Source organism: Sander vitreus, chromosome 5 (assembly GCF_031162955.1).
Source record: "Sander vitreus isolate 19-12246 chromosome 5, sanVit1, whole genome shotgun sequence".
NCBI lineage: Eukaryota > Metazoa > Chordata > Actinopteri > Perciformes > Percidae > Sander > Sander vitreus.
The window spans coordinates 14,529-33,214 of NC_135859.1; the positions used below are offsets into that span (position 1 = coordinate 14,529).

General features: G+C 40.1%; 1 protein-coding gene and 1 long non-coding RNA gene across 2 annotated transcripts; one reads left to right on the forward strand and one right to left on the reverse strand.

Annotated features, from left to right (window-relative positions):
- Positions 1–942: 942 nt before the first annotated feature.
- Positions 943–6,245, forward strand: LOC144517779 (uncharacterized). Its single transcript, XR_013501965.1, has 3 exons — positions 943–1,086; positions 3,145–4,053; positions 4,423–6,245. It is a non-coding gene; the product is annotated as an uncharacterized LOC144517779 (long non-coding RNA).
- Positions 6,246–6,383: 138 nt separating this feature from the next.
- Positions 6,384–9,897, reverse strand: LOC144517518 (T-box transcription factor TBX3-like). The gene is made up of 5 exons (XM_078249603.1): positions 9,614–9,897; positions 9,256–9,523; positions 6,703–6,849; positions 6,478–6,554; positions 6,384–6,390 (listed from the first exon to the last, which is right to left on the reverse strand). The coding sequence occupies exons 1-5, from the start codon at positions 9,895–9,897 to the stop codon at positions 6,384–6,386; spliced, it is 783 nt and encodes a 260-aa protein (XP_078105729.1).
- Between the last annotated feature and the right edge of the window lie 8,789 nt (positions 9,898–18,686).

The window sequence follows — 18,686 nt, forward strand, 5'->3', positions numbered from 1 at the left end:
CAAAGGGAGGGAAAAAGATCGATAAGGAATTCTCAAAGAAGGCTGGCTTGCCTAGGTCCAGGCCAGCTCAGTGGAGTCTTTCTCCCGTCGCGTCCTGCTGTCTCTCCTACCTACACCGCCCCCGCACCCTGTCCCCCTCCCCTTTCTACCTGCCTGCTCACTGTGTGCAGTGCTGCTCCCACATGAGGAGAGAGGGGAGAGGCTGCTCCTCTGCTCCTCAGTCACAAAACAGAAGAGAGAGGAGACTGTTTTGGTGGCCACAGGGGAGAAATACCTCGCATGCTCGCTGGACAATACTGGCAACTTTTCTACAGAAAGTCGACAGATTCGTTAGTCGCTTTTTTGAAAAAAAGTCGCTAAGGGGGTCTGAAAAGTCGCTAAATCTAGCGACAAAGTCACTAAGTTGGCAACACTGGCGGGGGTACGCCGTCGATTCGATGCACAACCATAAAAAGGCCTTAACTACACGTTGTGGTGATGCATGTTGCTCGGCCATGGCTTGGTAGCGTTGCATTTCCCCCCCAACTCATTTCCTGGTTCTCCTTCTCCATCAACAACATGACATCAAGGAGAGGGTTAACTTCTCCTGCTACAGATTTCCACCGTGGTCAGAAAGAACAGGGGAGACACTTTGTTTCTCTCACTATGACTCTAGAGTCACTACTCACTCTGAACATAATCACCATCACTCTCTCACTCACCCTACCACACACACCTTTCTTAAAGAGATCAACACGCACACCAATGCACAAGTATGAACTTCAGGCCCCTTAAACGTCCGGTATACTCGCCATTCCCGACCTGCCGCGCGCCAGTGTGACGTCATGGGAGCGCCGTAACTATTTATACCTGCACGTGGTGGTCGCGGCACTAGTTACAGTCTTCTCCTGAACAGAGGTGGCGCTAATGAAGAAAGGCTACCCACTTTGCTATTTCTACGGACTAGAAGAAGAAGAAAAAGGTAAACAATGGCGAAGAGAAGAAGAGAAGCACTTTGAATACTTAAGACTGTCTGCACAACGATTGGATGAGCTACTTGGTGGGATCAAGCCTTTCATTCACTATAAAAGAACTCATCTTAACCCAGTAAGTTTACCAGAGAGACTTGCAGTCACTGTGAGAGTCCTGGCATCACGTTGCCCTCAAACTCGTTCATGCTTCCTGTTTCCTCTTTGTCGTGCACCGCTGCAAAAAATGGAGTGGCGTACGACCTCTGGTCGAGCACTTTGAATCGTGGCGTGCCAGCGAGATCTACGTAATTTTGACATCACATTGTCACGTCCATTACGTAGACTACAGCGAAAAGCTCTGCGTGGAGACTCCACAGAACCATAAATCACGCGCCAAGTGATGGCTGATGTTAGGAAATCGTTTCATCTGTTAGGGTGGAAGAGAAGAAACGGAAGAGCTGGGAGTCCGTGTTAAATGATGACCAAATGACCTTATGCAGGGCTCGACCCCCAAACTCAGCCCCATCCCATGAATCCCCTTTAGATAAAACTGCACAACTGCTTTACAAATCAGAATCAAAAACAGGGATGTTGGATTTCAATATTTCTATTATTTTGTTAAATAGGGTTCCACCTTCCATTTTAAACAGCTGTAGAAAATGAACCTCCTTTTCTTGGGACTGCACTCAACTTTGGGACGCAGAATGTGATGCGACCACTAGATGTCGCTGTTCACCAAGGCTGGATCCCTCTCATGACTGCAGGAGGCTTCTCTGGTTAAGTCTCATCATATGCAGTTCTCAGACCCCTTGTGATTTGACCCATATGTTCTGGTCATGCCCCATATTGTTTAACTTCTGGCAGCTATATTTTGACACAATCTCGAAGGTTTTGGCGTTGGGGATCTGTCCCTCCCCCCATATAGCGATCTTTGGCAGACCTCCGGACGGACTCAAATTGACCACAACTCAAGTTAATGTTATTGCTTTTAACTCTAATTGCTCGTCGGAAAATTCTGACTCTACGGAAGTCACCCTTACCACCGTGGTTTAAAGCCTGGCTATGTGACACATTGTCTTTCTTAAAACTTGAGAAGATAAAGTTTAATCTCAGAGGCTCTACTGATGCATTTGATTTTCATTGGAAGCCACTGATTAATTATGTGAACCAGCTTTCCGTTAGGGAGATGTCACTGTAGTGGCATATTTAGTATTTGTCTGCATAGGTTCCTACCTCGCTATACCTCACTGGCTGCCCGCCACACCTTCAGCCCCATTATAGGTGTAAATGAGCCATAGCCCTCATGACTCCTGCTGGCCATGAATCCGAGCAAGCTGACGCAGTGCCCTGGGTGTCGGCAACTACTAACCTTTTTCTACAGTTCACTCAGTCCTCCTAACTTACTCATTTATTTGTTGTTTTGTTTCCTGATTTTGCTCTCTAAGAGCTATATGTATGTATGTACATATGCGTATGTGTGCATATACGCATATATATATGTCTAGAAATTGATTTACTTACTTACTTATTTTTATTTCTTATTATTATTTATTCTTTTTTGTTTGTTCTTTTTTTGTGTCTAACTGGCTAGAATTGTTCATTCTGAAAACACAAAATGGAGACTTATATTGTATATCCCTGCATGAACATGTCTAATGGTTACTATTATTCTATAAATGGACGGAGTAAATGTGATGTATTATAAACACTGCCTGTGACAGACAGCTTAGCATATAACAGAACTTTTTAACAACTTGCTCGACATAAAACACGTATCCCAGCATTCCTTGCACTCAGGTATTATGGCACAACTAAGTTGCCAAAATATAAAACTCAAATGTTCAATACATCACATCACCTCCCCTTTTAAAATAAAGGTAGTATACTGATGCCATAATACATAACTGGGGAAAAAAACACACTCTCAGAGACAAATCGATCAATTCTTTAAATGCAAAGAGTGTGTGTGTGTGTGTGTGTGTGTGTGTGTGTGTGTGTGTGTGTGTGTGTGTGTGTGTGTGTGTGTGTGTGTGTGTGTACAAACAGTGGCTTACAACTTCATGATTAAGCTTTACTGGAGAAACGGACAGTTTTATTTATGAAGTTATTTCTCTGATTTACTTCAGACATGGTTCATATTTTCATCCTGTCTGTGACTCGTCTTAACTGACATCAATTTCTTTTTCAATTTCAGTTTTTAAACTCAACTTCTTTGTCCACGGAATCCTTCTGCTCTGTTTTGGGTAGCATTAGCCAATGAAGGGCATGATATCTCAGTCCAGCACCCCCCGAAGCAGGAGCAGATGAAGCCATGATGGGAGGGGGGACGTAGTCCCTGCTGAGGACGCTCGGATGGGCTTGGAAATCCACTCGGGACCGCACAGGTGGGAGGAGGCAGTGGACTGGTGCTGCAGAGAAGCTGGAGTAGGGATAAAACAGGAAGCCTCCAAAGTGTGAGAGGCTCACCAGCTCCTGTTATCATGGAAACAGTACATACAACAGAATATCAGTTGGTCTGCAATGGATAAAAGGGACAAGTTGCCCTTTACTTCATGCTACTTTCTTCAAATACTCTAATACTTTTCAGAGAAAAATCTTGTACTCTTCCACATTCATTTAACAGCTCTTGTAACTTTGCAAATTAAAATAATACATAAAGAGCGATGAGTTTATAAAACACTTTACAGTGAGTTAAAGTTATAACATGAAGTTGTAACATGAAAATGCACATCAAAGGATAGTTTCATAGTTTGTAGTCAGGTGCTGTATGAAGATTGAAACAGGTTTCCCGTGCTGTAATCATTCCTCCAGCTCATACTGGACTACAGTCCTTCAGATGCTCCTCCAATGGAACTAACCGCTCAAATCAACAGTCCTTGTTCTGTGTCGAAATGTTTAGCAAAGTTAATATGAGGCTTCAGCGGACTGAGTTACATAAATCAAGTGAGGATCTTAAAGTACACTTAAAGTCAAATATCTTCCTGGAGTAACTATCCTTCTACGGCAGCTCAGCAAGGAAACAGGGAGAGTGTTACTGTGGAAACTTGTCTCCGTCTGACCGCCTCACACTCGCTTCAAGTAAACGTTGGAATGGAAAGCATGAGTACTTTACTTTTAATTCTCCTTCACTACATCTCAGATGTTTAACACTGCTAATTAAGATAATGCATATGAAATGGTTAATGGTCGACAGGCTACAACATCAGAATGCTGCTTACACATTATTATGCACTAATAATAACCCTGTAACAACCCTACTAAAGTGTTAAGTACATTTTACTGCTACCTCTTCTGTACGTAAGATTTTGAATAAAGCATAATTTTATTAATAAATAATTCATTAATATATATTATATCGGGGTATAAAGTGATATGGCTACTTTTACTTATGATATAAATTCTTCTTCCACCACTAGTTCCAGTAATTTTTCCGTGTAATAATGACATTAAAAATGATGTGTGTTTTAAAAAGGGTTTGACTGGTTTGTGGGCCGTCTGTGTACCTGCACCGGGATCCCTGGAGGTCCTGGAGTCCTGCCCGCTGCTGCCAGGCTCGGTCCACTTCCTGTTCCTGCGGTGGCCCCCCTGGTCCAGGTGTTAACCTGAGCTGAGTGGAGAAGACTGCTGGGGATACTGGGATCCCACAGATTTGGGTTACAGTCTGGTGGATAGACTGATCCTCTGCACAGCCTGCCCAGTGGCTGTGTCTCTAAGTGTTGAGGCCAGCAGGAGCCCGCTCCATCAGGGGAACTTGTGAGGACAGGGCTTTGTCTGGGGCCCGAATCTCTCGCTGTCCTCTCTGCTAGGGAAACATTCGGCTCAGTTCTCCTTCCGCACAACTCTTGCCAAGGATCCTCCTCAACATTGTCAGCATTGTCACTGTCGCTTCCATGAACATCTTGGATAGACGGGACTGTTAGTTTTGGAGTCATATTTGTAGAATTTGTATTATGCAGGTTTTCCTTACCTGAAGATTTGGAATTGTCTGAATATTGTGCAGATGATTCTTTTACAGGTTCAGATTTCATGTCAGTCAGCTGCATCTCTTTAGACTTTTGTGATGAATGTTCTAGTTTCCTTATGAGAGAAAAGAAAAGGAAAATAATTGACTAATAATTTTGTTGAAGTAAAAACAATCAATAATGATACAATGTTAATGGCTGATGATTCAAATCATGATTCTAGAATCCTTCTGCAAGACAGCAATGGATTAGAAGTGGATCATTTCTACTATAAATGCATCTTCATCATCTTCAAGAAGTTTGTCTGTTCAGAGACCAGTGTGCTGCCTGTCCCGGCGGGGACACTGACTCTCTCTCTGGGTCCCGTCTGAGGGCATTCTGCTGAACCCACTCATGCTCCAATCAGCTGCTCTGGCGAGTTTACAGCGTGGACTAACCTGGTTGAACTCTATAACTTTGGACATAGCTTTAAAAAAATAGTCTAAAAGTTAAAGTTTTTTAGATTTCTGTTAACAAAATGATTTCCGTAATTTGGTAATATTTGATATTTGATTCAATTCCATTTTATTTATAGATAAATACGTTATATATATATATATATATATATACATACATACATACAGCAGTTAACTCAGAACTCTTTACACCACTCAGTTACAGAGACACAACAATTCCTCCAACATCCAACATTTATGGAATCATCAAAATACAACAAAATCTATATTTTCCAGATATATGAAGTTATCTTCATATCATATTTAGTAAAAGTGTGAGGGTTTGTTTTACATCTAACCGTTGTTGTTTGGACTGGAATACATCACAACGAGACAATAATCTGCAGATTCATTGATAATGATGAATTAAATATGTGTTGTATATTATTAGAATACATTTACATTGTAGTACTTTAAGTACAATAAATAAATCATTTAGTATTTTACCCACTAAAAACATTTAGAACTTCATGTTGCATAAAGATTTACAGAAAATATTACTGAACATTTTACTGAAAAGATGAAATATGACAAATCTAAACAATTCTCTATGGATTTTAGAGACTATAATAATATTTAATACTAAGAGTATTTCCTGCTACTTCCTCCTTGTACTCCACTACATTTTAGAAGGAAATGTTCTTTTTTGACTCGGCTTCATTTATCTGCCAGCTAGAGAAACTTTACAGATCAAGTTTTTAAACACAAACATATGCTGAATGTTTAATAAATGACGCACTGCTTTAGAAGAAAGAAAAAGTCCTCTATTAACAGCTTTAAACACATATCAGCAAAAATAATCTGCTAATATCATAACACACAATAACAATAATAATACTAACACACTTTTCTGCATAATGTGTACTTTCACTCTGTGAATGATATTGCATGATAATACTTGTGTACTTGTACTTCATTCAAATTGAAGGGGCAGAACGTGGACATGTAACAACTCTTTGACATTGTTCTGCTGCTAATCAGTAGCTCAGAGCACGCACAGGACAATAATTAGGAAAAAACATGAAGCTAAAATGGCTGGGTATATTTTGTGAAATGAAAATAATAACTTGCCTCTTTTCTCTTCTTCCGTTGCCCGTGTCTCTGAATCCCTTCGCGAAAGGATTGTTGTCTATTTTCAGCTGCGTTATCTGAAAGAAAATAGGTAGAGACATATCTTTATATCGCAGTGGGTTATACTTATTATGAGTTATTAGTATTTATCAGTGGATTATGATTATATACCTAAACTTGAAGTAAATGATGTGAGTTTTTTTTAGGTCAGGGGTTAATAACTACCTCGTGGTTCTGGTAGGCTGTGACTGCGATGAACTGCGTCTCCCAGAATGCATAGGTCCTGAAGGTGCTGTAGGGGAGGCTCAGCACGTCGCTGGCCTGCACGATGTGGAACCGGGGCTGGTATCGGTGCATCGAGTTCAGAATGGTCTGGACACACACACACGCACACACACACGCACACACGCACACACACACACACACACGCACGCACAAACACACAGACACAAACACACAGACACACACTGCCACAACCACACACCCACACACACACACACACGCATATACACACACACACACACACACACACACTCAGGTAAACAATATACAGTTTTATACGATCGCTATGACAATTTTTTCAATTCTTTTAACAGCTTTTCTAAACTCTTAACACACCAACAGACCTAAAACACACAATTGGCAAAACAGTTAATTTCATTCTCAAAATCACACATTGAAAACTAAAATACAATAATACACTAACACAATACACTATGTCCACCAAAACAATGCAAACATGTCTCAAAATCAAATATTTCTTCCAAAACACTAACACATGTTCTCTCCCAACAGGAACATTTAGTCAATCATAGCACAATATCATACAAAACACTAAGATCACATGGAATTACAGAAACTATATTATTTGATATGTGTCAGGTCTGCTCCTTATACAGTAATAATAGACAATAGTATATTGTAGTGATCATAGATTGTGTTTTACACTGCAGTTTCTCTTGAAGTCTCTCTATATTTATGTTTTGTTGGGTTTAGTAAATGCATGCATTTTGTTTCTTTTTCTGCAGAAATTACAGTTTTTTTACGATTGCTATGGCACTTTTTTCAATACTTTTAACAACTTTCCTAAACTCTTAACACAGTTAGCACAACATCCGTCTGTGTAGGCTATACAATTAACACATTTATTCTTGCTTTGACACAAAATGCATACAGTTAACACACATTTAAAATACTTGAACTTCTTTTACACACAAGCTCCACCAAGAGCAGGCGCACACGACGCAGAGGTCCAGGGTTCGAATCCGACTTGTGACGATTTCCTGCATGTCTTCCCCCTCTCTCTCTCTCCCCTTTCTCAACTAGCTGTCCTGGCAAATAAAGCCCCAAAAATAATCTTTACAGTAAAAAAACAAAATTATATATATATATATGCATGCATTTACTAAACCCAACAAAACAAAAATATAGAGAGGCTTCAAGAGAAACTGCAGTGTAAAACACAATCTATGATCACTACAATATACTATTGTCTATTATTACTGTATAAGGAGCAGACCTGACACATATCAAATAATATAGTTTCTGTAATTCCATGTGATCTTAGTGTTTTGTATGATATTGTGCTATGATTGACTAAATGTTCCTGTTGGGAGAGAACATGTGTTAGTGTTTTGGAAGAAATATTTGATTTTGAGACATGTTTGCATTGTTTTGGTGGACATAGTGTATTGTGTTAGTGAATTATTGTATTGTAGTGTTGGAGTTTAGTTTTCAATGTGTGATTTTGAGCATGAAATGAACTGTTTTGCCAATCATGTGTTGTAGGTGTGTTGGTGCGTTAAGAGTTGCGTTAAGGAAAGTTGTTAAAAGTATTGAAAAAATTGTCAAAGCGATTGTGAAAAACTGTAAATACCGAAAATGAATGACCCATCTCTGAGTAACTTTATAGAATGTACGATCTATGAAAAACAGAAGACAGAGACAGAATTGTCCTGCAGGCATTTTCCTCCTTTCTTCGTGTTCATCTATATTGTTCTAATAGGTCCTCTTTTATGTCCTACCATATGATCATGCAATTGAAAGAACCTCAACACCTGAGTGTGGTTCCTAGATATCAATCAGCTGTGATCGATCTATTTACATAACTTCAATCAGCTGTTTCTCAGTAGCAATGGAACAAAATCCAGGGGATATATTTGTGTTTCAATTGACAATATGAACAGCTGTTCACTTTGACTTTAGCCTATAAGTTAGGTTAGGAACATGATGTTATCTGTTCTGACTTACAGAGTGAAAGCATTTGTAAATTGGTCAGTAAAGATCCATTGTTCTGGTCTTGGTGGAGCTTGTGTGTAAAAGAAGTTGAAGCATTTTAAATGTGTGTTAACTGTATGCATTTTGTGTCAAAACAACAAGAAATGTGTTAATTGTATAGCCTACACAGACGGATGTTGTGCTAACTGTGTTAAGAGTTTAGGAAAATTGTACAAGTTTTGAAAAAATTGTCATAGCGATCGTAAAAAAACTGTAACAAAACCTAATTTATCTTGTTTTATCGTTTTAAAAAAGAATTATACAGATATGAGCGAGAAGTGTAATATATCAACATAATATTAAATTCTAAAGGATGACGTCACGCATCACAGCAAATATCTATTTACATGTTATAAATCAGCACAGAGGCCTTTAACACATTCTCTGATAGCAGTATTATTATTATTATTATTATTATTATTATTATTATTATTATTATTATTATTATTATTATTGTAGGCGGAAGTTCGTTACAGTTTCAGAACCCAAATCCAAACATACGAATCCATGCTTGTCGGAGATGTTGTTGGTCAGCTTGAGTTTGTGGAAGTTGACCACTCTGGACATCCAGTGCTCGCCCGGGGCCGGGCTGTCGGGGTGGATGTACATGCGTCTAGGCATCTCCGGGTCCGCCTTCCCCACCACCATCCAGCGGGAGTTGTGGAACTTATATCTGCAGTCATCAGCCGTCACGATGTCCATCAGGAAAATATACTTGGCTTCTGTGTCCATCCCGGTGCAGCGGGCCCTGAGCGGCGGGAACATGCGCCTGCAGGAGAAGACAGACACAAGATTGATTAAAGCCCCGTCCAACTCTCCAACTGTCCATCCATGCGCAATAATTGCACTTTAACTGTACCTCCCAGATTTTGTAATGACCATTTCAGTGCCGCATTTGTGGAACTGTGTCCAAAGGTCGCTGGCTTCCAGATAAACTTTGGGCTCTCTCTCCTCTGTCGTTTCCTCTTTCTGCAGAGTGTCAGGAGGCCTGTACAGAACCGGAGACTGCTCCGGGGACGCCGTGTGGCTCACAGGGGCCGCGCTGGCATCAGAACCAGGAACGGATGAGGCCAAGATAGTCCCGAGACAGGCTGCATCTCCGCCTCGCGCTGAAAAGGCGCGTGGCTCCGAGAAGCTGCGCATGATCTCCGAAGGGAAGGGGAAACTTTTACGCACGACTTGTCGAGCTACACTTTTACGCACCGCTGACACCTGCAGGATATCTGCAGGTTTTTAAAGTCTCTGAGAAGCATTAAAGGTAGCTGCATTAATAATGTTCCTGCTGTTTGACCAGTACGGTCTGAAGCCTCCCAGCCCGAGTCCGAACTGATTTACTCCTTGACACGTTGGGACTGGAGTATGACCGGCAACAGTGGGTGGAGTTTCTCACTTTATGTGCAGAAAAATGCTGCTTCACGTTTCTTCACTGGCTGATAAAGCTGTCTGTGACCATTTCTTTATTTATTATTACTTTATCAGACACAAAAATGAGCATCTCTAACTTTATTCTTCTGAGTTCAAAACACAATGGACTCTGATGTGTGTGATGAACAACATCAACCCAACGTTGTGGTACTGACTCTGACGTTTAGTCCCCTACACCATCCCTGTGACCTGTGGTAAGGTGATCGCCACTGATGCAGCGCTGCAGTCTGCAAGAGTTTGGCCTCTGCCAGCGACTGTCCTGGCTGGATTAGGCTCTGGCTTTGGTTGCAGACTTTACACTGCTCAATGGTCCGTGGCAGAGAAGGAAAGTGAGTAAGGGTGCCAGCTTCATATGTGCCACACGTGATCTACAGTATGTCATCATGACACAAGGTGCTGCTTAATATGAAGTCACCTAAAACCATAGTGTTAAACATTTTTCAATATTACAAACCCATCAGTATCAATGAAAGTTTGTCAAACTAAATGTGTTGCCTTGGTCATTGGCTTCACTTCACTCATCTCCATCTAATGATAGAGGCTCCAGGATGGGACTGAAGGCTCCGACAGAAATCTAGTAGGTGCTAGATCAAAGAAAATATTTACTCATTACAATTATAACATAGTTTGCATGTTATGCTGCATTACAGATGTAAATTAGCATTCTTACTAACTCGGCATGTTTAGATCTTGTATTCTGTCACGATCAGATCAAGCTTCATCTTTTTACAAAAAATGTTTACAATGCCCTACACACACACAGACACACACACACACACGCTCGCGCTCGCACACGCACTCGCTCACGCTCACACACACACACACACACACACACACACACACACACACACACTCACACACACACACACACACACACACACACACACAAAACCTCATAAACACTTGACCTTGATGCTAAATTTCTGCCTCCTTTGCCTCCAAACTGTGGTTGGTGCTTGTTATGTTAGAGACAGCAATACATCAATATTAATAAAATAAATCTTGAATTACTTTCAGGTGTTTCTTTGATTTTTTACATCTAATGTTTCTTACTTCCTCACTTTCTACAATATCCGGATACGTCACCCTTACAGTTTTTTCCAATTTCTGACACACTAAAATGACATGCATAGCACAATTATTTAAAGTGACACACAGAGAGCAAAACCTCTTCTCAAGTCTCCAAAAGTCTAAACACATTTTCTGTTTTACACACATTTTGCAATTCAAAATGGCACTTTTTAAATGCACTGACCACGGTTCTCTGCATCTGACACAATCTGACATCATGTCACATGTTTGCCATTTCAAATCACTGCCATTCAAAATGACACTACATGAGCTGATTGGCCAATATATGCGCCACGTGGCCAAACACCTCAATGGTTCATTGTTACCACGTCAATCAGGAAGTAAGCACTATGATGCCTCTTTTTTTTCTATATATTTTTTTCTATACATTTTTTCTGCAATTTTCTTTTTCAGTTTACTGTTTTTTGTGAGCATATTTTTGGTAAGTCCAATGTAAATATATCTGCTGTGCTGTGTGGTGAAAAATAAAAAAATAAATGTTTCAACAGCATGTGTGTGTGTGTGTGTGTGTGTGTGTGTGTGTGTGTGTGTGTGTGTGTGTGTGTGTGTGTGTGTGTGTGCAAATATATCTGTGCATGTGAACAATCTGAAGAATTTTCTATAATTTGAACTATTTTAGTATTATGGCAAAGCATACTAAAGATGAGAGTGCTTTTCATTATGCCCAACAGTGTGTAGTTGGTTAGACAAACATCTGGTAATATGAATGAAGTGTGTGCCATTTGGTGCAAAAGTTTGATTTTGATAATGCTATATGTAGTTTTGGTTGCAGGATATATGAGGTATTTTGCAGTTTGAGTGTGTGTTTTTTTTAATTGTGTTAAGTATTTTGATAAAATCAGCCTAGTTTGCAAAATTGTGTTTTAGCAATTGGAAAAAACTGTAATAGGGTTGGGTCAGGGAAAGATTGTGGTTATGGGAAATAAATATGATTATAGTATGGTAAGGGATAGGCAGCTAAAATACTAGGTGAAGCGCTTTGAGTGTCTATGATAAAGCATTATATAAATGTAATGAATTATTATTATTTTTATTATTCAGGTTCTTTAGAGGAAGATGGCGGTTACAGAAGCAGGCTGTGTGGTAGTCAGGGCTCGGGAGTAATGGAATACATGGAACAGCGTTACATAATTAGGATACTGTATTCTGTTAAAGTAACAGAAATAACATAATCAGAATACAGAATAATTTAGTAATGATATACTAACATGCAGCGCATGTGCACACATTAAAACACTTCACGACATCACGCCGGTGGAAACAATCCATTATCATGGCCTAAGAAAATTACATCATCACAGTACAGCGCAAGGGATGTCCAGATTTAGTATCCAAGTAATTTAAAAATAACAGAAAGTTATCAAGTCACGTTAATTTTGGAATACTTGGATTAGGTTGCTGACTACATTTTTACAGGCAACAATTTTGTAGGCAACCACAACTCCACGAGTCAACTCAAGTGACTGAGAGAGTAGAGAGACAGTCCAAGATAACAGGTTACAGGAACTTCCCGACCCGCAGACAAACATTGCAAGCTCGCAAACCACGGGATTCACTTGATACCTCACAAGTCCTCGACTCACGAGTTGTCGATGACTCATTAGTTCTCGCGTGAGTCAGTCAATCCCGCAATCAACTGGCTACGTTGTCATGAGTGGATCAGTAGTCGAGTGAGTGAAGTCTCTGCTCAAGCTCAGGGTAAAGCAAATCCACAACAAAAGCCATTCTTTCACTTCTGAAATAACATACAATGTTCTGCACGTAGCCTAGCTAGGCCTACTGTAGGTTTGGTGTATAAATGTAGTATGTTAAAATGCAATTAGGTCGAGCAGACAGTCCGAAACATTGCAAGCTCGCCTCGGCTTGCCTATAGATGTAGCATACAATACTGACTCAAGTGACTCGCACAACCTGAATCAGTTTAGTGAGTGACTCAGAATAACCCAAATCCTTAAAAGGAGTCGAGTTTGCCAGGCCTAGATTGCATTAAACTGAAAAGCAAGGAGTAATTGGGATTATTTGACATAGATGACAGGTTGTAGATGTTTGTGATGCTTTTTTAAATAAGAAAATTGACTAAATCATAGGATGACTTGCGATTAAAGTCCGGTGTTGATGTCTGTTAACTTATTTATAGCTTGTTACAACTTCTAAGTCAACCATGACTTTGATGAAACAATGGTAGGGGGTAACAGCAGTTTTTCTAAAAGTCTCACACTGAGGCTTGTATTTCAGCAAGGACTTTGCTGTGAAATCAGGAAATAGCTCACACTGAAGCTTTTGTTATAGTTTCCCGAAGGCTCGCTGATCGGATGCCTAAGTAAGCACACGTCTTCTTCAGGAGGTCATTCAAGATATGCAGTGGGTGGCAGAGCTGTGGATGACCCAATCTCTTTCTGGCAGAGAAGCAGGGGAAAACCCTGCTTGTCTGTCAGCCAACTTCAAAGAGCCAGTCTGTAATCTGAAACAGGCCCGAGAATGATGGCAAACAAGACGCCTGGCTGTTATGTGTGGGTTTGGCCCTCAAGCTGTGTGTGAAACCTGTCACTGAGGATAAAGACGCAGATCTCCACTGGGTCAGTGCCCAGCAACACACTCTCCCCAGCAGAGCCTGCACATTACTGGATGCTCCGTTGGGGTGTGGGGGTATGGTCCTTGAGGCTGCTTAGTTAAAAGCTTGCTCTCTTTACCTAAAAGAGTACTCCATCTATTTAGCATTACACTCCAGTATCATTGTCAGACTCACGATTGGCAGAAAAAAGTGTTTAGAATGAATGCAGCAGTGCCAGAGATACCATCTTTTTTATTCCACAGATTATTATTTATTGTCAAAAGCTGGTGCCTACATTACCCACAATGCATCTCAATCACCAACAGTTCGAGCCTCAAAAATTTGGGTATGTAATGCTAGTAGCAGCTAATGAATACAGAGCCCTGGAAGGGTCATGGCGAGATTTTTCAGGGGATTACTTTTGTGTTTCCTCGCAATACTTTTCTTCTTCCATTCCCAAGACATGGGTCTATTCCCACTCAGCTGCCCAGCGCAACGCCACAATATGGATCAGCTCGCTAAATTTTACTTTGAGCTGGGAATGCTGATATGGCCTACTACTCAATGGGCACATTCATATCTGTTCTATAATCAATACCTATTTCTTAAATGAATGAAAAGATAAAGTGCGCATGTGTGTCGCATGTGGCAATGAACCAACACTGATCGAATTATCAGAGAATCTGCAGCTCCCCTCAGAGCGAGCTCATGTTAGCTAAGTTTTAGCTTGTGTCCATTTTATTTCTATGGTTGTATCAAATTAGACAAATAACTAATATGTTCTTTATCAGACAGTAAACAAACACGTAGCCTACAGATAACCTATTTAGACACCACCTAAATTACAAACCGCATAAAATGCCGCAATAGACCCAAAATGTTATGTTATAATGCTATTAGACACTATAAATTTAAAACAAAATATCCTAATACTTGAAAATTATTTTAAGACACCACTTTATCTAATTTGACATCAAATACAATGCTATTAGATCAAAAATGTGTGACAGTAGATGCCATGCTACCAAATTGTAGACACCACTTTTACCAACCTCGACATAAAGTTTATTAGACAGCAGGCTGTTATTATAATAATGTAATCTAATATCAGGCATAGCCTTCAGTCAGACAAAACCCTGAGAGCTCAGAAGACAATACATCTAATGGCCTTTATTTAAGTTTCACTTTCTGTCATTTGTGGCTGATTAGAAGAAAACTGCTGTAAACTAAGTCAAACCACATCAGGTCACATCTGGTCGCTACTTCACACGTCCCTTACAGCCCATATAGACACCAGACCGTGATGTAATTGTTGATGTAAATCTGATGTGATTAAATGGATTTGTCCCACACTGTACAGGAATATAGACTATTACAGGTAGAAAATGAACATATAGGCGACTGGAAGGGTTGTAGAACATAGTTGATTGTAACCACAGTGCAGGTTAAATTTTCACGTTATTGTCGTTCTCTCTTAGGGAGCTGCAGATTCTCTGATAAGTTTGTTCATCGCCACATCATGCAAACCTCTGACATCGCATATTCTCTTTTTTATACATAAAGAAATAGGCTATTGATCATAGCCTATATATGAGATATGAATATGAGCAGTATATCATCATAATGCATCATTTCAAAGTAAAATTCAACAAGATGATTCATTGTGCTGGGCAGCTAAGTGGAAATAGACACATGGCTCAGAAGGAATGGAAGAAGAAAAGTTTTGCAAGAGAACGCAAAACATATTGCAAGGTAACGCAAAAGTAGTCTCCTGAAAAAATCTCGCCGTGACCCTTCCGGGGCTCCGTAAATCTATAGAGATCTGCTAAGCTCACTTCTTTCAACCTTTCAAAGTTAGAACAGAAAAAATACATTGCACATCTATAATGTGTGTGGAGGGGGACGAGTGGGTTAAACTTTTATCTAAGCAAGTTAGACAGTGTGCAGGAGTGTCTTTGCAACTTTTCAAACTTGCAGTTTTCAGCCCCAATAGACACTGACCCAAGTGACACACACACTTTCTATCTCTGACCATCCCACACAATCTTCTCATGAAGGGGGATTAATAGTTCTGCATTAATAGGTTCCTGTGTACGTAGCCACAAAGCCTACACACATAGCCATCGTAGCTATGCCATAGCTAACTTTCTCAAAAATCTAACTACACATCGGCACTACAACCTCTACAGAGATACTCCATGGAGAACTGTGAGATCTACTGACTTTTGCTCTAGCACCACCACGAGGCTAATGTTTGTGGTTAAGACTGAAATATCTCATCAATTATTTGATGAATTGCCGTGACATTTACAACAGATATTCAAGTTCAAGAGAGGATGAATTCTAAGGACTTGATCCAAATGTTTACTTATGCATTGAATACCTCAACATCTACATGCATTAGTACATTATCCATGGTACTGCGACAATGCATCATGCTGACTTTAGTGATCCTCTGACCTTTCGGCTAGCACCACTCTAACATTATAGTTTTTGTTCTTTATTGAAATATCTTGACAAAGTATGTGGTGGATTGATGTAGTTATTCCTTTACGGTCTGCAGGATGAATTGTAATAACTTTGATCTCCTGACTTTTCATTTAGCACCATCATCTCGTCCAATACTTTGGTGTTTGACCACCCACCTGCAGATTCCATGACTTTGTGTTTAATGCTAATTATCAAATGCTTGCCTGCTAAGACACTAAACTAGTGGTGAGCATGGTGAATATTATGCCTGCTAAACCTCAGCAGGGCAGCATTGTGACTGTGAGCTTGTTGATGTGAGTGTTGCTCTGGTTCAGCCTCACAGAGCCGCCCCATGGCTGCAGACTCTAGACCTGTCTAAGTTAGCAGCTGGTTTCCTGCTCAGTGTGATGACTGAATCATCTCTATTTTATGTACACTGAATGATAAACTTGTGTTTTGTTTTTTGATCATAGAGCATTTGGGAATAATGCTCTTTATCTATATGAGTCCCCTGCCTTGAGAATACGCCAAAGTCCAAATCCTGTTGTGAGATCACGAGAATATTAAAAGAACAAAAGGCTACCAAGACAAAATGGTCATTAGAAGATGAGAGTAAAGAGAAAAAGAAATTGAGAACACTCAAAAAGCCTAACTTTAGCAAATGTTTCAGTGCGTCACTCCGAGTTGCTGTGTCATGGTGTGCTAATTTCCCCCTTTTGATACCATTAATGCTTTTTAGTCAGTGCAGCCAAAACAAGTTTAGCCACCCTCAAGCATCATTTGTTCACAATCTCTTTGGCAATAATATTCATTTGCAATGTACCACATCTGTGATCCAGTCTCCATGTCATTGTCCTGCAGACTGGAAATCTCCTCCACTAGAAGGCTACCAAGCAGCTCTTTCTACGCTGCCTCCCTAACACCTCTCCTGTTTGGACAGAGGAACGTTGATGAATGGCCTGATGGTAACAGGTTAGTGCGAGTGAACATAGTTGGACTTCGGAGGTGGGAGGAATGTAGTTTAACAGCAGAGCAGAGGTGTTAAAGGAGGCACACGCACGCACAAACTGTGTTCTGTTATGTATTACTGCCTTCATGTCCTATTCAGTCTAACAAGATGATGGAGATGTCCTCCTAGACTGTAGAAATACTGTATTTACATTTTATTCAGAACTACAGGAATAGTTCTTCCCGTAATATAGTATTTATTGGAATTGTATTCAAATATTTCAGGGGGGCTTCAAGGTGATGCTAAGCATTCCTCACACTTCCCATGGAACACAACATATTTGATCGTAGGCCGGAGATGAACAACAGTACCCATCAGCGCTGTAGCAGTGTGTCGTATGTGTGAAGAATCACATGTTGAAACAACAAGACCCATTTTTATGTCCAGAGCAATTACATTTAACAGCGTGGGCTCCATGTGAATAACTGTGTGTTCCAAACAGGTGTGCATTATGTTTGTTGTGTAAATAAAAAATATTTTTTTTGCTTTTACCTTGTTATGCAGAGAGTATGCTGTCTTTGTACAGTGTCATTGTTGACTATCGGGTTCCATTTGGCTTGGTAATCATAGTTTTTCTTTGAGTGTATTTAGTGACGCAGAAGCATGTAAAAGTCTGAGCTCAAGGCAAACAAGCCAAAATCTAACAAATTAATTCTATTTTTAGAAAGCATATACGGTATGTATGATTTATGATCCAGTCAATTAATTGAAAAGAAAGGTTGATGCAAAGAAAAAAGGAAACAATCAAGTTTTTCCAGCAGCAACCCGGTGATAAATCATCTGCATAGGAAGGTGAGGGATGAAGGGATGAGAGAGAGCTGAGGGAGGAGGAGGAGAACATTAGACCTATTAGCTTATTGAGAGGGGGAAGATGGATGGACAACAGGAAGTTAAAGACAGCTGTTTAAACAGCTTCTCCACTGATCAGCTCGCCATCATTACTTCATGTCCCCTTCCAATGGAAAACAATCCTTAACATTCCTATTTCAAACACTTTCACTGCAAAATAAAATGTCCATCATTTAATAAACATGACTGACATAATTGATCATACATGTAAGCTGCAATATTTTATTCAATATATTTTATATGAACCATTGACTATGTGTAATGTGTATTGGGAATTCTCTCAGTGTCTGTCAGCTCGTTGTTCTGGTTTGGACTGCTTTGGTTCAGCCTCATAGCTCAGATCTGTCCTTCCTCAGGTTTCTCTCTCTTCATGTTTAAGTTTTTTGGTTTGTTTCATTGTGGACTTCCTTTTTCAAATCAAAGATGTCATGTTATAATCAGCCAGGGTGATGCAAGTTGTACACATGAAGCCCTGTTGCAGCACATTATAACTTGTGATTTTGTGTTCTATGGATAAAATGACAGGAATGAGAGTTT